Source organism: Linderina pennispora (assembly GCF_002104995.1).
Source record: "Linderina pennispora strain ATCC 12442 chromosome Unknown DL89scaffold_5, whole genome shotgun sequence".
Taxonomy (NCBI): domain Eukaryota; kingdom Fungi; phylum Kickxellomycota; class Kickxellomycetes; order Kickxellales; family Kickxellaceae; genus Linderina; species Linderina pennispora.
The window spans coordinates 1,180,581-1,201,493 of NW_024468253.1; the positions used below are offsets into that span (position 1 = coordinate 1,180,581).

At 54.5% G+C, this 20,913-nt stretch overlaps 13 protein-coding genes across 13 annotated transcripts; 7 read left to right on the top strand and 6 right to left on the bottom strand.

Annotated features, from left to right (window-relative positions):
- Positions 1-560: 560 nt before the first annotated feature.
- DL89DRAFT_143330 (uncharacterized protein) lies at positions 561-1,070 on the bottom strand. Its single transcript, XM_040883465.1, has one exon. The coding sequence runs from the start codon at positions 913-915 to the stop codon at positions 649-651; it is 267 nt and encodes an 88-aa protein (XP_040744502.1). The 5' UTR covers positions 916-1,070; the 3' UTR covers positions 561-648.
- On the bottom strand, positions 1,071-2,334 carry DL89DRAFT_143329 (uncharacterized protein). Its single transcript, XM_040883464.1, has 2 exons — positions 2,068-2,334; positions 1,071-1,589 (listed from the first exon to the last, which is right to left on the bottom strand). Exons 1-2 carry the CDS (start codon positions 2,118-2,120, stop codon positions 1,226-1,228), a joined length of 417 nt encoding a protein of 138 aa, XP_040744503.1. The 5' UTR covers positions 2,121-2,334; the 3' UTR covers positions 1,071-1,225.
- DL89DRAFT_143333 (uncharacterized protein) lies at positions 2,020-2,480 on the top strand. Its single transcript, XM_040883466.1, has one exon. It carries the CDS (start codon positions 2,163-2,165, stop codon positions 2,409-2,411), a length of 249 nt encoding a protein of 82 aa, XP_040744504.1. The 5' UTR covers positions 2,020-2,162; the 3' UTR covers positions 2,412-2,480.
- Positions 2,187-4,311, bottom strand: DL89DRAFT_267034 (uncharacterized protein). Its single transcript, XM_040887335.1, has 2 exons — positions 3,289-4,311; positions 2,187-3,114 (listed from the first exon to the last, which is right to left on the bottom strand). The coding sequence occupies exons 1-2, from the start codon at positions 4,020-4,022 to the stop codon at positions 2,550-2,552; spliced, it is 1,299 nt and encodes a 432-aa protein (XP_040744505.1). The 5' UTR covers positions 4,023-4,311; the 3' UTR covers positions 2,187-2,549.
- A 676-nt stretch (positions 4,312-4,987) lies between these two features.
- Positions 4,988-5,372, top strand: DL89DRAFT_283441 (uncharacterized protein; the record flags this gene model as incomplete). The annotated part of the gene is made up of 1 exon (XM_040889737.1): positions 4,988-5,372. Exon 1 carries the CDS (start codon positions 5,037-5,039, stop codon positions 5,370-5,372), a length of 336 nt encoding a protein of 111 aa, XP_040744506.1. The 5' UTR covers positions 4,988-5,036.
- Positions 5,373-5,631: 259 nt separating this feature from the next.
- DL89DRAFT_267035 (IGPD-domain-containing protein) lies at positions 5,632-6,509 on the top strand. The gene is made up of 2 exons (XM_040887336.1): positions 5,632-6,152; positions 6,190-6,509. The coding sequence occupies exons 1-2, from the start codon at positions 5,637-5,639 to the stop codon at positions 6,241-6,243; spliced, it is 570 nt and encodes a 189-aa protein (XP_040744507.1). The 5' UTR covers positions 5,632-5,636; the 3' UTR covers positions 6,244-6,509.
- A 548-nt stretch (positions 6,510-7,057) lies between these two features.
- DL89DRAFT_208264 (Metallo-dependent phosphatase) lies at positions 7,058-8,797 on the top strand (the record flags this gene model as incomplete). Its single annotated transcript, XM_040884132.1, has 3 exons — positions 7,058-7,722; positions 7,831-8,392; positions 8,597-8,797. Coding segments are annotated over 3 exons (1,428 nt in total), but the record flags the coding sequence as incomplete, so codon positions are not given.
- Positions 8,798-9,399: 602 nt separating this feature from the next.
- On the top strand, positions 9,400-10,662 carry DL89DRAFT_315704 (uncharacterized protein; the record flags this gene model as incomplete). The annotated part of the gene is made up of 1 exon (XM_040891044.1): positions 9,400-10,662. The coding sequence occupies exon 1, from the start codon at positions 9,466-9,468 to the stop codon at positions 10,660-10,662; it is 1,197 nt and encodes a 398-aa protein (XP_040744509.1). The 5' UTR covers positions 9,400-9,465.
- A 1,003-nt stretch (positions 10,663-11,665) lies between these two features.
- On the bottom strand, positions 11,666-12,988 carry DL89DRAFT_222734 (DLIC-domain-containing protein; the record flags this gene model as incomplete). Its single annotated transcript, XM_040884600.1, has 2 exons — positions 11,666-11,842; positions 12,038-12,988. Coding segments are annotated over 2 exons (1,128 nt in total), but the record flags the coding sequence as incomplete, so codon positions are not given.
- Positions 12,989-13,445: 457 nt separating this feature from the next.
- DL89DRAFT_292495 (ribose 5-phosphate isomerase) lies at positions 13,446-14,648 on the top strand (the record flags this gene model as incomplete). Its single annotated transcript, XM_040890314.1, has 3 exons — positions 13,446-13,693; positions 13,803-13,872; positions 14,136-14,648. 3 exons carry the CDS (start codon positions 13,446-13,448, stop codon positions 14,646-14,648), a joined length of 831 nt encoding a protein of 276 aa, XP_040744511.1.
- A 133-nt stretch (positions 14,649-14,781) lies between these two features.
- On the top strand, positions 14,782-15,858 carry DL89DRAFT_292496 (uncharacterized protein; the record flags this gene model as incomplete). The annotated part of the gene is made up of 1 exon (XM_040890315.1): positions 14,782-15,858. One exon carries the CDS (start codon positions 14,782-14,784, stop codon positions 15,856-15,858), a length of 1,077 nt encoding a protein of 358 aa, XP_040744512.1.
- Positions 15,859-15,977: 119 nt separating this feature from the next.
- On the bottom strand, positions 15,978-17,737 carry DL89DRAFT_267039 (uncharacterized protein). The gene is given in 6 exon segments (XM_040887337.1): positions 15,978-16,513; positions 16,590-17,016; positions 17,045-17,229; positions 17,255-17,317; positions 17,337-17,387; positions 17,437-17,737. The coding sequence occupies 6 exon segments, from the start codon at positions 17,662-17,664 to the stop codon at positions 16,025-16,027; spliced, it is 1,443 nt and encodes a 480-aa protein (XP_040744513.1). The 5' UTR covers positions 17,665-17,737; the 3' UTR covers positions 15,978-16,024.
- Positions 17,738-19,485: 1,748 nt separating this feature from the next.
- DL89DRAFT_274736 (uncharacterized protein) lies at positions 19,486-20,910 on the bottom strand (the record flags this gene model as incomplete). The annotated part of the gene is made up of 6 exons (XM_040889229.1): positions 19,486-19,603; positions 19,638-19,778; positions 19,801-19,988; positions 20,014-20,482; positions 20,538-20,729; positions 20,819-20,910. The coding sequence occupies 6 exons, from the start codon at positions 20,908-20,910 to the stop codon at positions 19,486-19,488; spliced, it is 1,200 nt and encodes a 399-aa protein (XP_040744514.1).
- Positions 20,911-20,913: the final 3 nt, after the last annotated feature.

Here is a 20,913-nt window from a genome sequence, read left to right on the forward strand (position 1 = left end):
ATTCACAGGGCAGGGGGAGAGAATTTCTCCCAGCCAGGCCGAATCAACGCTCGTGCAAGTTCTCTGTCGGCACCAGATAGTTTTTACTTACCAGTGTTGTAACGTTGGTCTCGAGGCTATTCATTATAAGCTCATGGACAAGACCAACGCAGAAAATATGTAAAGAAAACGGCGCTGCGAAAGGGTTTAGGAGAGGAAAGTTCGCTGCTTTTGTCCTTGCTCGTTCCGACTAGTCCTCGTGTCGTAGAATGGCGGTTTGGTGATTAATAAGAGAAATGGCGGTGGAGAAAAATAAAACGAGAGCAAATTGAAATGAATGCACTAGTGCATAATAAAAAAAGAAGAGAATATCGTCGCGTATTCGGAGAAGACGCTTCACACATTTTCACTGCCGTTTTTTTCGCGTTTTCGGATCATGCATGTGGGGCCCCACTTGACACGAACATTATAAACGCCTGTCCCTGGGCATGCCTTTGGTGCATTATCGGCGCTCCAGCCCTACATCGCCCCCAGCTTCCCTCTCCCGATGAGGAGCATCCGGTCGCAAGGAGATTTCCAGCTATTTTCCAGCAAATGTATTGGACCACTGGAGTTGAGAAATAGAGATAATTACAGGTCTTGGCTAGTGCTCCCTAAGGATTCCTCGTGTCATATGATCCCTTTCCAGTCTGCCAGGTAATTGCAGTCCATGAGATGATCCCAGAGCTGGTCGCGATTCCGAAACTGCGCGCCACATAGCGAGCATGTTTCGTGGTTTAGCTGAGCCCGCTGCGGCTGCTGCTGCTGCTGCTGCTTGCTGGCACTGCTGCTCATGCTGCTTCTGCTGCTTGATGGGGCAGCCCCTACCATGGTGCTGCTACCAGTGCCGGTAGATGCGCTAGCGATATTTGCCTGTAATACATTCTGTTGCGACATGGTAGACAGTATGTGTGGATCTTGTATGTATAGTGGTGGCTGGTAAGAGCGAGCAAGGTATCCAGAACAGGAAATGATAATAATGCGTTCACAGTATAGTGTTTGCTTAGTAAAGGGGTAAATACAGAGTGAACATAAAAAGCAAAGATGAAGAGCGCAGAAGAGAAGTGTGGAAACGGCGGAGAGGGCGGCGCATTCTACATTTCTGCCAAGGCGCCCCTCACTCGACCACTGCTACTAACGCCGCCCCTGTGCAGTTTGCGATTCAGTTGTACTTGCACGGGCTAGGCCGGATGCCCCCATCATTATTCTATTCTGCGACATCGATGGGGGACAAGCAGTGAAAAGCTAAACAGAGGCTTGGAAAGAATTCTACAGGGGAGGAAAAGAGGGAGACAGTGCACACGTTTTGTGCGAATTGACGAATCTGTCGCTGTTTGACACCTGGTACCCTTTTTCCTCTCGCTAACCAGAACAGCACCACTATATGCATCCATATTGCATCCAAAAATTGCCACTTGGCTTGTGGAAGAAAGCGTGCTGGGCATGAAAGCAAGGTGCAGCCGAAATACGGCCATGCCAGCCCTTTTACTCTACCAGCTCTAGAATCCGAAAGGCACAGTAAATGGCCAATTCCGAGTAGATCCATATAGACAAGCGGTATGCCGAGGCGCCTACAGACAACAAGAGTTAGTATTGTTTCACGCCTGATGCGGCCGTCTTTGCTAGCATGGTAGCAGGCCCTACAGTGGATATGCCGTTGCAGCGATCAATCCGCCTCACAAGCGGAAAAACAAAAGGCACACTGTATGCTTAGCCATATCACCGCTGGCAGGAGCAGCCAAGTACTTAAACATACTGACACAGCCGCGTTGTGGATCTTTTCTCTTCTCTCCTCAGTATTAACGGCCACCTTTACAAACAGCTTCAGGCCAAGACTGTCCCATGCATGCCTGCAATAGTCAAGCGTGATTCTCTAGCCCATGATGCCAGCTTTGGATATCAGCTGGAGCATTTTCTGATCCAGGATTGTGGCATACCAATCGCTGAATACCTTGGCGTTAAAGTGACATATGGATTATCAAAATACTATGAAGAGAACAGGAAATGAGACATCGACTGCTGCATGGTGTCCTTCTTAAAACCTCTTACCACTCAGATATAGTGCTGTAGTGAAACTGGGATACCAGGCAGCGATAGAGCATGTTAACCTGGGGAATGAGTGGTTATAGAATATATGGAAAATAATGACTTCTCAAAAATTGACTGAGGGAAGAAGGAAAGCTAGTCGTCTATCTGGGCCTTTGTACGTATGCGTTTCGGTCTTGTCTATGGTGGCGCAGGGGACTCCGGACCCGAATGTCAACAGAGCACATTCTAAACTCTCACATGGAGTAGCCATCGGTTGTACTGTTGAAGGTTTGTCGTTGACATCGGTCTGGTCGACAAACATATTCTTGTTAGCTCTGATGTCTTCAGAGGTGCAGCAATGGTAGACGAAAAATAAACAGCGAAATACGCAATATCATATAGAGGTTATGAGTGTATGATAAAGAATGTATTGATGCCCTCACCTTGCTCAGATATATTTGAAAATGCAGTCGTCTCGAGGGTTGGTGTAAGGGATTCCAAAGTCATGATAAAATCATGCCTCTTTTTTGACGGTATCCAACAACTTGAAGCACCCCTTCGTTCGATTCCCGAGAAATAGCGTGTGTAGATAGTGCATCTATTGCAGAAGTCAGCATATCCTCTGGGACAGCCAGTTTGAGAAGAGATGGTAATCCAGACACCAAATTGCACATTGCGTCAAGAGATGGAATTGTTGGTATAACCCCGGTGCTTGAGAAAAGAATGAGCTGAGTAAGGATGCTATTCCAGATTTGCACTGATTCGGTATTCTCTATACAATGTCCAGTGTAGTATATGGCTCCAACAATGAGCCAGCGCAGACGAGGAAGTTGAGGGAGAATGTGGATGAGATCAGAAAAATAAACAGGGAACCGAGGATACAGCTTTTCTAATTTCGTCCACAGAATCGTATCGGGGAGTGCAACTGGTAAACTTTTCTGAATATGTAACTCGGCAGTGAAAGTAGAAAATGGTTTGCTGAAAAGATCCTTTGCAATAGACCCTGCAGCTTCGCTATGCGCATTGTCCTTCCGGCCTAAGATGACAACAGCTAGAACCGGAACATTTCTGAAGGTAGATATTGCAGAGATTAAAAAAAAAAAAAAAAAAAAAAAAAAAAAAAAAAAAAGAGAAGTTGGAATCTATCAAACCATATCAGAGATAGTCGCAGTCTGTATTGGTGCGTCTTTGAATAAAGTGAGGGCGTTGGGATCATTGAATGGATAGTAATCTAAACGTAACTCCTTTAACTTTGGAAATAATATAGGCGAGAAATATGTACGTGACTCTTCTGAGGATCCAATTATCTTTGGGTAATGATAGATTGCAAGCTCTGTGAGATTTTCAAAGATAACCGATCCAGGCAGACTGCCTCTAAAGATATGCCATGAATGTGCGATATCGGAATAAAATAGTGCTAAAATTTCAAGTGAAGGTGCGAATATCTTAGGGAAACCCTCGGCACTCTTGCTGTTGATGTGCAGAACCAACCTAGCGATGTATGAAGAGAAACATGTGCTGTCCAGTTCTGAAAGTATAAAATTCGATTCAATTCTTGTTTGTAGCCGAGGCAAGTAAAAGTTTAGCATATAACCAAGCGGAAATACTGGCGGATTCTTCACAGGATACATAGATACACTACGACACAAATGCTTCCCATGAGGAATGTGAGTTACGAAATACTGTGAGGGTTGTAACGGTCGTTCTCTGATATCGTCAGTTATAGGAGGTTCGGTATCTGAATCCTGTTTTGCCGCCTGCGGATCCTCAATAAAACATATTTTCTCCAATCTAAGCCACTCGACGGTGCTAAATCCAAAAACCCCAAGGATATCTCCAAGAGACGAATAATCGATGGTACAGCCTCGAGATGAGATAACCAGCCTTTGAGTGTAGTGACTATTCTTTGATCTCACAATATGCGGAATGTTGGTTCTCCATAGAATAGGATATGGTGATGAGACTGTGAGATGCATGCCTCTGGATGCGAGCTGATTGGAACCAGAGGCGTTGCCATACAGACGTAGCTGGTCAGCAGTTGGCTCGCAGTACAAGATAATCGCGGTAGTATGGAGGCTCTCTTTTATAGCGTCTCTCCAGCGCTAGCAAACTCGGTTTAGCTGGAGGAATGAATTATAAATATCGACATCATCAGGAGTATCCAGCCAGAAAGTGGTATCATATATGGCGGCAATTCGCCTAAGAATGTATGGTTTCAGTGTAGCCCAGTGCGCCATTGGAGAAATGGGTGTTTGCGAGGTAAAGTGGAAGAGAAATGCAGCCTCGGGTGACAACTGCTGAGAAGCCACACGTATCATGCACAAGCCATTCCTCATTGGAGTTTCCCTAATCCTACCCCACCATCCACAATACTTAGCCTCAAGTGTTTACACAGGTCGCATAAATCTAGTTTCGCTGCGGAAAGAGAAGGCGCATATACACACTATGTGTTTCTGAAGGATAAGATGGGATGTAGCATTTCAAACCCGAAGAGAGTAGAAAGAAGTGTAAAACCACGAGTGTTTCCTGACATCCCTTCTCAAGCCTCATTGCTGCTCAGATATAGAGAGGCTGCGAAACTGGTATACCAAGCAGCGATGGAGCACGCCTTAAACTCTCTGATGAGCCGGTTACCAGCTATACTTGGTGAGAAATTCCTGCTAGATTCTGTAAAGCCAGCTGGCAATAAAATATCAGCGCTGATGGTTCCGTGAAGCTGATACTGGGATCTTCTATACAACACTGTCTTAGCGGCTCTGATCTCCATCCACAGATCAGATCAGTTGATCTTTCGGATATGACACTAAGCTGAGTTTCCCCAGGTCCATGTGGTTATCGCGCCACCACTACCTTTTGCATTTTGCGTTTCTTCTCCCTTCAGCTTCAGGACACTTGCTTTTACTTGCCTAACCTCCGGGTTCACTGGGTTCCTTGCCTTCATCTCTCTTTCTTTTGCTAAGCAGATAAACCGAGCCAGACGTAATACAACAATGTCGCACTACGAGCCGTCGCTGTGGGACAAGGCCAAGATGGGCCTGCTCATGGGTGGATCAGTCGGAGCCTGCCTTGGCTGCCTTATCGGATTCTACACGACCATGAAGGTCGGCCCGGGACCGCGCGGATACCTGGGCACGATCGGCCAGTATGCCCTGGGATCAGGAGCCTCGTTCGGGTTTTTCATGATGATCGGAAGCTGCATTCGGTCCGACGATGACCGCCGGCTGACTGCCGAAGACCGCGCGACGCTGCGTGCTGGCATGGAGCGGTGGAAGACGCAGGCGCCGCGCCCAGCTGCATACTACCTGGGCAGCTCTGGCCGTGTCTAGGATGAGAGCAGATTAGCACAAAACACGTACATTAAATAAAATTAAATAAGCGGCTGCCGCGATTAACCCACTGTTTACTCTTGGCTGTGGCGCACTCCGGAGAACGACAGCTCATCAACACGGCCTGCCAGGCTAGCAGAGGACATGACTCACAACATGTGGATCGGTCTTGAGATAAACCAGTAGCGAGAAAAAGCTGAAACCCAGGCTGGACCGCCTTTTTTCTTCAACTATCTCGCGCACGACTTTTCTACTTTCGGAACCATGTCACAGGAACGCACCGCCACTGTGTCTCGCAAGACCAATGAGACCGACATCCACATCACACTGGAGATCGGGTCGCTGGACTCGGCAGCCGAGCAGGTCATCAACATCGACACAGGCATCGGCTTCCTGGACCACATGTACCATGCGCTGGCGAAGCACAGCAAATGGTCGCTGACGCTAAAGTGCACCGGCGACCTGCACATTGACGACCACCACACAGCCGAGGACACGGCCATCGCCCTTGGAATGGCATTCAAACAGGCGCTGGGCGAGCCGCGCGGCATTCGGCGGTTTGGACATGCGTACTGCCCGCTGGACGAAGCGCTTTCGCGCGCCGTGGTTGACATTTCGGGCCGGCCGCACGCATCGATTGACTTGGGGCTGAAGCGCGAGATGATTGGCACGCTGTCGTGCGAGATGATCCCGCATGTCTTGGAGTCGTTCGCCACGGCTGCTGGAATTACTCTGCACGTCGATGTGCTGAAGGGCTTTAACGACCACCACCGGCGCAGAGTCGGCATTCAAGGCGCTGGCAGTTGCGCTGCGCGAGGCTGTCGCGCGCACAGGATCGAACGACGTTCCTAGCACCAAGGGAGTCCTCTAGAGAGCTAAGAGAAATGCGTCTAGAACAAACATGCTGCTGAAACAAGAATAGCCATTTGATATGTATGGTGTACACTGAAATTGTGCATGTTTAAATGTACGCCGGTTTGCATGTAGTGTGCATATATTGGATGGAAAAAGCTGTGCGGCGGATTCATTACACCACTTTGTTTTATTTCCTACTCCACATGCTTGTCAAGCCAGATCGCCGACCATGATTAACTCTAGAAATCGTGAAGCCAGTCCACATGTTTTGTGATTTTCAATCCATATAGTAGATTAGTTCTATTTCTAGCAATGCCAAAGACGGCCAAGCGCGCTTTATCGGCACTGCAGCACAAGCCCGTAGAATTAAAAGGGCAGCCAGCACTCCTCAGCAGCACTCCAGCACGTCTATACTCGTTTCGCCACTCAACAGCCGTGCTGGAACATTTGTCGACAACAACAACACGGTCGCGATTGAGCGTCCTGCCGGCATGACTGTGTCCATTGATTCTGCAGTCGAGTTCGCGGTTGGTTCACGCGACCAGTGCGTGTTCATCCCCTTCAGCCAGCAGCACTCCTCGGTGGAGGCGAGTTCGGAGACTGCGGGGGGTTCAGGAGTAGGGCCGTACTTCTGAATAGCGCTTTTCATTTTTTAAAATCCGCACGTGTAGTGCTTGTGCTTCTTGAGACCACCGAATGAATTGCGCTGGTTGCACGTATTGGGAAGGACAGAATGCATCTTTTGCTTTATCTTTCCCTCTCTCTCCAATCACCCTTTCTCCTCCTTTATACATTGACAGCAAACAACTCCCCTCATGGCCAGCGACACTCTGCGTATTCTACACTTCAATGACGTCTATCATGTGGCGGCCAGCGCCAAGGAGCCGGTTGGCGGCGCAGCGCGGTTCGGCCACCTGATGCACACGCTCCAGCAAAGCGACACGCCAACGCTAACGCTATTTTCAGGCGACGCGTACTTCCCCAGCCTCGAAAGCAGCATCTCCCGCGGCGAGCACATGCTCCCTGTACTGAACAAGCTGAAGATCGACGCGGCAGCCTTTGGCAACCACGAGTTCGACCAGGGCATCGAGGTCCTGGAGGGCCTGGTCCGGCGCAACAACTTCCCCTGGGTGATCAGCAACCTGACCGACAAGGACACAGGCGGGCCGGCGGCCACGGGCAGCGTGACGCACCTGGTCAAAGAGGTAGGCGGAATGCGGGTAGGAATCATTGGCATTGTCGAGAAGGAATGGCTTGATACCCTGCCGTGTCTGCCGCCGACGTTCCAGTACCACGATTTCATTGCCGAGGCACGGACGATGGCCGAGAAGCTGCGTGATAAGAGCGACCCGGAGATGGCGTGCGATCTGGTCATCTGTCTGTCGCATATGCGGCTGCCGAACGATATCAAGCTGGCGGATGCCTGCAAGGATGTTGTTGATCTGGTGCTGTCCGGCCACGACCACTTTTACTATCTGGGCTCGGGGATTGACTCGTTCCAGGACCCAAGCAAGGACCTGGTGCCGGAGGACAGTGATGACGTGCAGATGCTTGCCAGCTGGCAGAAGGAGCGCAGCCAGCTGGCCGAGGGCGAGGCAGGCAGGCGGGTGATCAAGAGCGGCACGGATTTCCGCGACCTGAGCGAAATCACGCTGACGCTGGCAAGGCCGGGCGCAGTGAGCAAGGTCGACGTCGTGCGCCACCGCGTCACAAGGCAGATCGAGGAGGAGAAGGAGATCAGCGAAATGGTAGACAAGATCGAGGCGCACCTCAGCAAGGCCATGGACAAGGTGGTTGGGTTCACGACCACAACCTGGGATGCCCGCTCGACCGTCTGCCGCACGCAGGAAAGCAACATCGGCAGCCTTTCGGCCGACCTGATGCGGCTGTGCTACGCCGAGACCATTGGTGTGCAGATTGGGTTTTTGTGCGGCGGGGCGATCCGCTCCGACAAAGTGTACGAGACCGGGGAGGTCAAGCTGCGCGATATCATGGAGATCTTCCCGTTCGACGACCCGGTGGTGGTGGTCAGGCTGACCGGCGACCAGATCAGACGGGCGTTAGAGAACGGCGTCAGCAAGTGGCCGGCGCAGGAGGGCCGGTTTCCGCAGGTCAGCGGGCTCCGGTTCCAGTTCGACCCGAGGAGGGCGCCCGGCGACCGCGTGGTGTCGATTATGATCACGGCGTCGGCCAAGGCTGCGGCGAGGGCCGGAAAGCTGGGGATTGCGAGGGACCAGGAGAAGGCCGAGCAGCTGGAGAGACGCACAAAGGATGTGCCGCCGCTGCACCGCGTGGCCATCAAGAACAGCGCCCTGTCGCGCGAGGACTCGGCCACGTCGCAATCCAGGCGCAGCAGCGACGCGTGGGAGTCCGACACAGACGTGGATTCCGAGTGCGGCGGCGAAGAAGACGAGCTCTTGGATATGTCGGCCGAGTATATTGTGGCTACGCGCGACTACATGTACCAGGGACACGACGGCTACGAGGCACTGAACGAGGGCGAGCTTCTGCTGGACGAAGAAAACGGAATCTCCTTCTCCAACCTCTACCGCCGGTTCTTCCACGGCCTGGCCGTCACCAATGCGCTCAAATTCAAGCTGCACGGCCATGCGCAGAGCTGCTCGATTGCGCGCCACAAGAGCCTGCAGCCCGAGCAGGAGGAGCAGCCGGCCAAGCAGTCCGAGTGGAAGCGCCTGATTATCAAGCACGCGGATAACCTCCGGGCTCTGGCAAGAGAGCAGTCCAAGCAGGGGCTGGCCGGCACTATTGCCGAGATCGTGCAGAAATACCACGACCGGCTGGCTGCCAAAGCACAGCTGCTCACGCACCGCCGCACTAATGTCGTCAAGGCGCTGCTGTCCAGTGCCGAGCGGCTGCCTAGCGACCAGCAGCCGCTAAGGGTGGCGCGCACAGCGTTGTTTGGCCATGAGGACACGAGCCGCGTGCCGCTGCCATGTCCCGACGACGAGCGGGTGCCGAGGAACGACGATCTCGATGGTCTGCTGCCCGGCGTGCCGATTAACCGCAAAGACACCAGGTCATATGCGTCCGAGGAGCTGATTGCGCAGTGGGCGGTTGTGTCGCCAATGGTGGATGGGCGGATCACCAACGTGTCGGATCTCAAGCCATAAGACCCCAAAGGGCATGGCTGGGCAGGTGGTGCAATTCCGCAGCCACCAAGCTAAAGCCAACTCATTTCATTTTTCCATTACATTTATTCAGCAAGACAAAAAAAGCCATGGGCCGGGCGGTACGAAACACGCGCATCCCAAGGCACAGCGTGACCTACAAGGCGCTGAACCAGTTCCGCAACACCACTGTGCACTTGATACACACGCACACGAAGCGCGGCTCCTACGACACCGCCAGCCGACTGCTTCTGTCCACCATCAACGGAGCACGCGCGCCCTTGCAGCGAATCTGGCAGCCCTTCCTGGACACGCTCCGGCAGCAGCAGCCAGCACGGTCCCTGGCGCCGTACCTCGACCTGATGCATACCGTCACGCACACGCAATGGCCACAGCTATGCATGTTTGAGCGCATATTCCTCGAGATTCTCGAGCTCGGGTCGATGCGGCGGGCATACGATATTATGACTGTGTTTGTGCAGGAGGCCGGCAGCGGCAGCGCCATGGCCCATGCATTGTATGGGCTTCTGACCGTGAGCCTGCGCGAGGACGAGCTGCAGCTGCGGACCAAGGTGAAGGGCGATCTGGAGCGAATCCAGGGCTGCCTGCCGCTGGCCAAGGAGGATGTGTGGACCAGCACGAGGTTCACGCTGATGGACGCCGAGTCACATTTGTTCAGGGCGCTGCAGATCGACCCTGACTGCGATTTCGTCAAGCCGGCGTATGTCCAGGTACTAGTGGCGCTGGGCAGGCAGGAGGATGCCGAGGCGTTTGTGGCAAAGTGGCTGGAGGATGACCAGAGCTTGCTGGCGCGCCGGGCGGCGATGCAAATGGGCCAGGTGGGCTTGGAGAGCGCGCTGGACTACATCCAGGCAGATCCGTTTGCTCTGTCGGCGGACAGATTCAGTGGGATCATCAAAGAGGCCCTGCACAAGCCTGAGGATATCGACCAGGACGTTCTCAAGAGGATGATCCGGGTGGTCGTTGATGCTATTGATGTGGGCAACAGCCAGGACAAGTTTGCGTGGAAGTGCCTGGCAAGGCTCTTGGCGCACTTTTCGGCAACAGATCCATGCGAGCGCGACCGCGCTATAGACGGCGTGTGGGAGTGCTGGATGAGCACGCATCTGTGCTCGCACAGCTTTGTGTTTGGCAAGAAGCCGTCGCACATGCAGGTGTACAAGGCGGTGTGCCTGAATCACCTGTCGGATCTGTCGCCAGACCACCCAGCCCAGCTCCTGCTCTGCAACAGCAACCTGTCCAGAAAGCAGCTAAGGTTTGCCAAGCAAAACTTGCAGGAATTGTAGTATTTTTGTTCAACTAGAAACAGTGCCCTTTTTGTTACTCCTTGGACCGGTTGAGCTGGGTCTTCAGGCGCTCAAACTCGGCCTGCACGTCCCTATGTGATCCTGTGGTCGATGCTCTCGTCATCCCTGTGGGTCCCACCTGCCGTGGTGGCTGCTGTGGCGAGCTCTTGCCGCTATTGCTGGCTGCTGCCGAGGCGACCCCGCCCTTACGGCCCAGCAGACTCTGGAAAAAGCTCGTCAGCTCTTCGTTCGACGAGCCAGCATCGCCGCTGGCCTGCTTGCTGTGCGACGAGTTGAGCGTCAGCTTGCGCCTGATGGTGCCGTGCTGCGGCTGGTCGCTGGAGGCGACTGGACGGGCCGCCCGATTGCCAGCATTGCGGCCTAGCGAGCCGCCAATCTCGCCGTCGCGCAGCTGCGACACGGCATTTGCAGGCATTGGTGGCACGCCAGGGGCCTGGCGGGCACCAGAGGCATTGGGGATGGGGCTGGTGTCGACACTGTCAAAGTCCTCGCCGTCATCAGACACATTGCCGCTGTTGGTCTCCCGCGGCGACGGCACATCAATGGCAGTTGACAGCGATGACTCGGCGCTGTGCATGCTGCGCAGCAGGTTGGTCACAAACTTGCTGGATGCACCGCCGCTCGGGTGCGGGCGCACATCGTTGTAGCCGGTCTCCTCTCCCTCCTGCCGCATCTGCTCCTCCTGCTCGACGTACAGGCGCTCCAGGAACGACTGGTCGTCCTCGACAGCCACGTGGCTCGCCATGCCTGCTGCTGCTGCTGCCACGGCTGCCACAGTGGTGCTGCCGTCGGCATCCCGACCGGTGCGCCGCTTGGGCGCCGACACAACCTCGCCGAACATTATCAGCACGCTGTTGTTGGTGTCGGCCGGCTCGGGGTCGCTCTGCATGGCTATTCCAAGCGATGCCGCGTTGTTGGCATCGCTGCTGCTTAGCCGCACCGGCGCTGTCACCGATGACTCGCGCGTGGCGCGTTCAACAATCGTCTGGTACCGCTGCGCATCAAACTCCCAGGCGCCCTGCACCGCAGCGACGTCGAATGAATCGCGCAGGTATTTGATCTGGGCAACCGAGTCCCAGCCCGAAGGCACAAACACCACGTCGCGGTCAACCACACTGGCACGCAGCCGGAATGGGTACTTTGTCAGGGCAGCCGAGCTCTGTGCAGCCGCCGGAGCACTGGTTGTGGCCGTAGAGCCTGCTCTTGCCCGTGCGCTATCTACCGTAGGCTCGACTGCCATATCAACGTCCATTTTGCTTGTTTCATCGTCTGCTGGTGACTCGCCCAGCTGTGTCTCCTCGCCATCAGCACTGGCTGTGGCCAGTGTCGTGGGTGTGCTTAGCAGCCGATGCACCAGGTAATGGTAGAGCGTCGAGAAGGTCGTCGGGTTATGCGTCGACGTGTAGATCAGCGCTGCTCCGAACCGGAGGCAGATCGCACGCAGAATCTGCTGGATGTAATCAAAGTCCTCCTCCTTGAATGCACGCTCGCGCTCCAACACTGCCATCGAGTCGGCCTTTGTGCACACGACGACCAGCGGCAGGCCAAGATTCTCCTCCAGCACACCCTTGGCTAGCGGCAGCAGCACATCGACGGCCTTTGCTGCCAACTTCTGCGTGCCTGCCAGCGCTTCTCCGCTGGGCTCTGCCGGTTCCACATACTCCTGCAGAAACCGCTCCAGCCGCTCGCGGCACTCATCCACTGTGGCCTTGCCCAATGTCCACCCGCTTGCGCCCTTGTTCGACGCTGCCTCGCGCCCGCCCGTGTCCTTGCACACGCACTCGATTGCCTCCCCAAGCACATTGCACCAGCGCAGAAGCGACTTGACGAACCGCCAGGGCTTCGACCAGTCGAGCACAATCACCGCTGCCGAGTCGCCAAACGACCGTGCGTCCAGCACATACTTTAGCAGCTCGCGGTCTGTCGTGCGATCCGAGGCGAGCTGGAAAATGCCGAGCCGTGCAATTGTCTCCTCGTTGTCCTCGTCGCGCACATCCATGTACGAATACGACAGTGCGAGGTCGTGTTTGCTCAGCGTCACCAGCGTTTCGATCTCGCTGAGGGGATCGTTTGTGCCGATTGCTGTGGAGACAGTGGTGCTATCCTGCCCGTTGCCCGTCTGCGGGTGCAGCGATGCTTGGAATAGCTGCGAGACGACATTGGTCTTTCCACAGTTTGAGTCGCCCAGCACCAGCACTGTCTTTGCCGCCACTGCCTTTGACGAGCCCACCTGCTGCAGAGCCGACTCCCACAGGTTCTCCGTGTCGCCGCTTTCATCAGTCTTCGGATGTGAATTGCTTGACATTTGGCTGCTGCGAGAAGGTTGTTTTTTTTTTTTTTGTATGTGCGCTAGTGTTTTGGAATCTGTAAAAGGGGCAACAATGCGTGCCTTCAAAGTATAGTGTGTCAATCTGCCTCTACCACCAGCGATTATAAACAGGAATTATAGTGGGAGGGCCAAAAGAGCTTTGAAATGCGACTCTCCCTCTGGCTGGGCTTTAACGAAACACACAATTTGACTACAGTGGTTGAAAAAGGCAAACATGAGGGGTGTTTCCATCACTGGCCAAATGAAAACATGGCGATTGGTGGCTCGGCTTGCCCTCAGCCCTCGCAGCCCAAGCCGGCTTAGGGCCAGCAGCAGGTATAAATATCTGCGCGCCGGTCCTTGCCTGTTATCTCCAATCTTTTCTACCCCCTCCATGTCATTTTTCTCTACTGCCGCTCTTAAATTAATTCCCTCCTACAGACACACAGCCACCATGAGCACTCTCAGCCTTGTTGAACAAGCCAAGCGCAGCGCCGCCTTTGCCGCCGTTGACAAGCACGTCACCCCGTCTGTCCGCGTCCTGGGCGTTGGCAGTGGATCGACCGTCGTCTACGCTGCCGAGCGCCTGCTTGAGCTCAAGAACGAGGGCAAGCTGCACCCCGAGCTGCAGTGCGTGCCTACCAGCTTCCAGTCGAAGCAGCTTATTAACGAGGCTGGCCTGCGCGCCGCCGACCTGGATGAGTATGTCTGCCTTGCATATCAGTCACTTGCGCACGAGACTTTCCTACACATGGCTGCTTTCGCCCTGTGTTATATGCGAAGGGTGTTGCTAATTCAGTTTTCTTTGTAGCTTGGTCGATGCCGACCCGTCGTCTACCACCTACACTGCCATCGACGTTACTATTGATGGCGCCGACGAGGTAAGTACTGGCTTGCTGATGAAAAGCCCTGTGCCCCTGGCCAGCAGGCAATTATGAAATCCGTCTTATTTCTTCCAACCGATCTGTGTGGTCAATGCTCGCCTTCCTGATCCAGCCCTCTGGGATATAAAAGGGAACCCCCTGCTCGAGTCCAGTGAGAAAAGCTCACGCACTGTCTTTTACCTCCTGTTCTCCAGCAAATCACGCGATAAGGCGCGTGCAAGCGACAAAGCATCGCCTCACTGATCTCGCTTTCCATATAGGTCGATGCTGAGCTGAATGCCATCAAGGGCGGCGGTGGCGCGCACCTGCGCGAGAAGCTGGTGGCCAATGCCTCGGCAAAGCTGGTTCTGATTGCGGACTACCGCAAGAACTCGCAGGTTCTTGGCCAGAACTGGGACAAGGGCATTCCAGTTGAGGTCTCGCCTATCGCCTGGCAGACCATCAAGCGCCAGCTCGAGCGCCTGGTGCCGCGGTCGCGTGCTCTGGGCGTCCTGGCCACATCCGATGCCTTTGAGCTCAACCACCCGGTCGCCACGCTGCGCAATGCGGTGCGCAAGGCCGGCCCTGTTGTCACGGACAACGGCAACTTCATTCTGGATGTCCATGTCGGTAGGATTCATGATCCGGTTGCGGTTGAGCAGCTGATTAAGATGGTTCCTGGCGTCGTCGAGGTTGGCGTGTTCAGCCGGATGGCATGCGAAGCGTGGTTCGGCAACGAGGATGGGTCGGTCAGCATGCGTATCCCGCAGTCGGAGACCAAGAAGAAGGACTAGCTTTTCTACTGACACCTGCTTTGTTTTTCTTTTGTCCCATTTATCTCAATTGCTTCCATCACATTTATGTCCCTGGTCTTTTTTCGCCACCAGCCCGTGCCTTCAATGTACTCCCAATAAGCAACACCTTATCATGTTTATTCGCCCCCATATATCTGCATCTGTCACACATGCACGGCTGACGCTCTCCGAGCTCGGCTATGCCTTTGACTCGACCAACGGCACTCTGCTCAACACCACCACCGGCGGGCGCTACGAATTTGAGGTATACCCAGGCAACAAGAAACGCAACCTCAAGCTCTACAACATGCTCGCAGATGCCGCCTCCCGCCATGTCACTGAGCTGCTTACCAGCGACGAGATCGGTATGCAGGCGATCGCCGTGCCCGAAGAATCGCTTGCGCACACCAGTATTTTTATCACACCCGGCGCCCTCGAGTGCGCCAATCTGGTGGTCCTCTGCACTGGCCATGGCCCGCGCCCGGGAGTCTGGGCGTGGAACGTGCTGGTAAAAGAAGGGCTGCGCGCCGGCAGCCTGATCCCGTACATCCAGGCGCTGCATGCCCAGGGGTATGGCGTGCTGGTCATGAACCCAAATGAGAACATTGTTGCGGCAGACGGGCAGCCCGAGACCTATGCAAACATTGAATCGCTAGGGAAGACTACCGAGATTCGCGGCAACGAGACCCCTGATGAGCACGTCGGATATGTGTGGTCACGCTTTCTCCGTGATAACCATGCGGCAAAGAACATCGCATTTGTGTGCTACAACACAGCTGGCATCTCGGTAGCGAACCTGCTGAAATACGATTTCGACAGGTTTGTGCAGAAATGCGTCGGCATTGCGTTCATTGACTCAGTGCATTCGTCGTTCCAGATGACCGCTCAGCAAATGGTGTGGCTTGCTCATATGGCCAAGCAGTGGGAGACCTCGGTAGAGCCGGCAGACGAGCCGATTGAGAATCCCAACATCGGGTGTCCAGCAGTGTCCTCCGGGAATGACCTGGAGATGCGCGAGATGACACCGTTTTTATGCAAAGACTCGGTTGTTGACTTTTTGGACGAGAAGTTCCAGGCGGGCCATATAAACGAAGCAGTGATGGTGGCTGAGGCTAATGAGATCGAAATGGCCGGTGTCGAGCTGGTTGATAGCATCCAGGATGCTAACCAGCAGGCTGGCGATGAGGGACACTCAGGGTGGGCGATGTAGCAGCATTTTCCATGACCCCCAGGCAGCTGGTGCACAAATGGCTAGAAAATACATTTGAAGCGTATCCAAAAACGGGCATAGCGCAGCATTCTGCTGTATATATGATGTACATAGATGAGGAGCAATTGCATTATCGAGCGAACGGATTGAAAGACAATACATCCTTTCAAGGCAGGTCGCACCTGCCCGGGTTGCGAGCGCACCACAGGGGCTGCATGGGCTCGGCGTTGACACCACGGCCAACCATGCGGTAGCGCTGCTCGTGCAGGCGCGAAGCAACCTCGCCAGTGGTGCGGACATGGCCGCTGGCGTCCTTCTTTCCGGACCAGCCGGTCTCAGCCATAGCGGCAGCACGGGGCCAGGCGCGCGGGTCGAACGAGTGCTCGTCGGTCTGCTCGGACCAGATAGCGACCTCAGTGCCGAGAACCAGCTTCTGCTTGGCCGGGTCGGTGATGTTGGCCAGAACATCGTAGTTGTAGACGTGCATCCAGGTCTTGAAGGGGTCGCACCACGAGTTGCCGTCCCAGTTCGGCAGCCAGGCACCGTGGCCGCAGTCAAGGTACAGCGACTGGTAGTCGGACGAGACGGCGCGGTAGCCACGGTTGACGGTGTTGGGGACCGAGGCAGAGTCAATCCAGGTCTGGACGATGGTGTCCTTGGGGGCATCGAACGGGATGATGGAACAGGGTCTCCTCCCAGGTGAAGGCAGTCTTCTTCAGGTCCTTGCCAACATAGTTGTGCAGCTTGCCGTACCAGCTGAGAAGCAGGCTCTCGACAGTCTCGTTCTTGTTGGCAGCCAGGTGCTTCTGGACATCGGGGTCAGTCTCCCAGCAGCGCATGTTGACCTCATCACCACCAACATGGATGACGTTGTCAGGGAACAGAGCAGCGTACTCCTTGAAGATCTTCTTGGCGAACTCAATCGAGCCATCCTTGGCAATGTTGAGCTGACCGCTGGGCGGCTCAGCAGCATACTTGTCCCAGCCAGGCTGCACGTCCAGGCACGACATGATCTCCGGGTGCGACAGGCCGACAGCGTAGGTGTGGCCCGGAACATCGAACTCAGGGATAACGCGGATACCACGGTTCTTGGCGTACTGGACGATATCCTTGATGTCCTTGTACGAGTACAGCTGCTTGTCGGAGTACGCAGCCCTTCTGGTGCAGCTCGGGGTAGGTCTTGGACTCAATGCCCCACGACTGCGAGTCAACAATGTGCCAGTGCAGCACGTTCAGCTTGTTGTATGACATGGCATCAAGCGTGTGCTTGACTGCGTCAACCGAGTACCAGTTGCGCGAGGTATCGAACAGGACACCACGGTGGGGGAACGCCGGCGCATCCTTGATGCTGATCGGCGTGTTGACCACAACCTTGCTGTTCCCAGTTCGAGGAAACGAGCTGCGAGAACGTCTCGAGACCACGCACCACACCGTACGGCGACTTGGCCTTGAGCGAGGCCTTGCCGTCTGACAGGCACGTCCAGAGTGTAGGACTCATCGGTCTCGAGGCCGAGCGCCTCGTCGGTGCTCTCGACCGAGACAACCAGGACCCTGGAAGTTACCCTGGGTCTTCAGCACGCCGCGCTTGTAGTCAACAGGGGCCAGGAACGACTCGCTGTTGATGATGTTGCGGTAGCGCTCGACCGCATCGCGCACAACAGGGCTGGACTGGCCCTGCACCTGGATATCAACCCACCAGACCTGGCTGTTGGACTTGCCCTCTGTGTGCGAGGTAGGGATGGGCCACAGACCGAAGACGGACGGAATGGCGGCGAGAAGGCCGATGGCAGAAGCAGTGATCTTCATTGTTTAAAGAAGGGTATTAGAAGCGATATATGTAGTGGTATTAAGAGAGGGGAGAGGGGTTGTGAGTAGAGAGTCGAGGCTGTATCTGAGGGAATGAAGGTGTCTAGGGAAGCCACACTGCAGGTTTTATATAGCCCGCGAGGACCATGAGAGCGACACACCGTGTGTCCCAAGAGGCAAGCAGATGACCATTGCTGGCAAGTGAAAAAAGGACCGATGTCCATTTTGGTGCCGAACCACACACCCCCTTCACTTTCATGGCATGGTCGGCCCGCTCCTTCCCCGTCTGGATGGATTGCTATTCAGCATTTTCTGGCAAAGATATTCGGATGATTTGCACTTTGCAATGCCTTTTCATCTCTAGGAGTAATGATGGTGGACGAACACCAGCTGTCAATGAGAATGCCGTCCAGGAGCAGAGATAAAGAGAGGCCGATCCCTCGCTGCTGCATACAAATTGGCCGTAATCTGCTGTTTGCCATTGTAGACGGTCCTTTGTTTAGCCCGTGCAAGTCCTTGGTGTGTATCGCCCTAGACCAGCAGCACATTGAGAGTGGTGGGAGATGCTGTCCTGTGCCGGGCTCTGCATCCATTTTTCCAACTCCATTGCAGAGGACATAGGGTATCCTGTTTTCAGCTTGAACCCACCAAACACACTCTTAGTGTAAGATGGCCAGGACGTCCTGCTCAATTCTGCCAGACTCAATGGCAAGCACACATGTATCGGCATGGGCCCTATGTTGGCAATCTGCAGCCTCTAAATTGCATATGCACACTAATCATTATTTATAGACATGATGGAAAACTACATGGCATCAGAACAAGTCTGATTGGAACGTGTACCTGAATATTCCTGCATTTTTTCTCGTGCACGTACCGCTTCTTTGTTTCCATGCACATGTCTCCATATGTCGGTTGTAGTCCGCATCAGGAAGCGTCGAGAGAGCCCAATGAATCCGCGCGAGCAGTCGTTATCGATCCCTTGCTCCACCCAATTCCGCATGCTGGCTTCGCAAGAACATTCAGCCAATGATTGCCATAAAAGCAGCGCAAGTGGGCCAAAGCCGGCTCCCGCTTCTCTTCTGGAACAAAATCATGTCAGTCAAGGCAAGTATTTCGGGCCGAACCCATGATGCAGCTGGCTTGCCTTGCCATCTATCCCCGATTGTCCATGCTGCCAGCAAATCAGCTGGTTTTATCCCATCCCTCTTTGTCGAAATGTGCCGATCCCAACCCCCTTTTGTGAGATCCACGCAGCGTGCCTTTGCCTTCGGCACCGCCTGCCGTTTGTTTACCTTTGCAACCATCGACCTTGGCCTGCCGCATTGTGGCTCTGCATATGCGGCGGGTTGTTTGCTGGGAAGGGGTCGGGTTTCTGGGTCGATATGCGAGGTAATAGACAACAGCAAGCCAAAAAAAAAGAGCAAGTGGCTGCTTGTCGAAGTAGCTCGTGGAGGGAGGCAGCAAACAGGGTTGCAACCTGATGCGTATGTCGGAGCGCGTCTACAGGCTACGGGTGATTCAGCCTCGGACACATCCACAGACCCCAAAAGCAGCGGGTCTCGGGGAACAGCAGGTCATGCGGCGGGGATAAAAGAATTTCCAAGCGATTTCCTTCGCTAACACGTTCCCCTAGGCCCATCACGCCCAGGCCAGAGTGTGGGCTCAGAGCCCCTCCTCGTAAATGGCCGACATTTCGGCGATATGGATGACGATCAGCTCTTGGAAATATGGCCCGTGTACAGGGTATGCCCCCTTCAATGCACTTCAAACTGGCCGGGTATAAACAGGACAATACATTCTAAAAATATCCACCGGCCCTTACAAGTACCGGAGCTCTGCCTGCGAGAACACCTTGGGCGTCCACTTCAGGCATGTGGGGTCGATACGCCGCAGCTTCTTCTTTTTGAACCGCTCGTACTGCTCGATTACGCGCTCGCTCAGCACAATGCAGTGCTTGGCCATGGTAGTACCGGATCGCATCAAGACTAAACAGGGCGTGCAGGATATCTTGTGTCGTAAAGCTGGTCATATTGCTTAGATCATCGATGCTGATCTCGCCGTCAAACCCGACCAGCAGCTCGACCAGCACTTCTGACCAGAACGCACGGTAGCTCAGCAAGGCCAAGGTCTGACAGTGGCTTCTCGGGCGATCCCTCCTTGCCCTCGGCTTTGGATAGTTCATACGAGAACTGCATCAGCACACGCCCGTACCCCATGCGCTGGTACTGCGGCAATGTCAGGATACACGCCAGGTTATAGTTGTCCGCTGACTCCTTCTCCTTGCTAAAGTACCCGATGATATGGCAGCCCCGCTCATCGCGCTGCGTCAGAATATAAAACAGGAACGGGTCGACATCGATAGTACAGCGTCTTGTGGTCCAAAAAGCACTTTGAGAGCAGGCACAGATTCCGGCAGTACATCTTTTGCCGCCGCCCGTCAATCTCAAAGAACGAGATGTCGTCCTTGCGGTATATTTCGTTGCCTGGTGGGTGCTGCAGTGTGCACTTTGTACGATGCCGCTCGTACTGCTTGTGGTTGGTATAATAGCATAGGCAAAACTCGCAGATGTACAAGATTGGCACATATGCTGTTTCAGTCGGGTACGGCGAAAAGTACCACGGCTCGACTTGGAACTCACCCATCTCGATGATATTCAGGTTCTTCATGCGTGCAACCTCGCCGCTCGACTGCGTCATTGATCCTTGTGTCCTTAGCTTCTCAATCTCCTTCTCCTTTGAAAACGTCCCGTCTGTGCCCTGAGGTGCCGTATATGCCGCGTCGTCGTGCCGAATATGCTCGGGGGTCTGCGGCACACTGCCGCTGCCTGTGGCCACAGACGACCCGGTGTTGGTCTTGCGCTTCTTCTCACGTGCCGAGTGGTGACTCCCGCCGATGAGATGCTTTATTTTTCTTCTTCGGGAATGTCACTGGTTTATCCAGTCGTGCACGTGTGCCGGACACCCATTCGTCGAGACGCTTATTGAACTCAATGTAATGCACGTAGAACTCAAACTCCACCTCGCCCCTTTCGTTCTGCACGGGTGCGTCTTCAGGCCGAGCGCTGCACCCGGTGCTGCATGGCCTTGTCGCGGATTGACAGAATTTCGGCTTGCCGGATTTCGTTGTCCTTTTCGAAAAAACGCCTTGCACCCAATCGTCAGCTTCGACACGTCGCTGACCGTAGTCATAGCCACCTCCGACTTTTGGCTGGTCGGTGTTCCTGGTCTGCTTCCAGAGCCCATTGG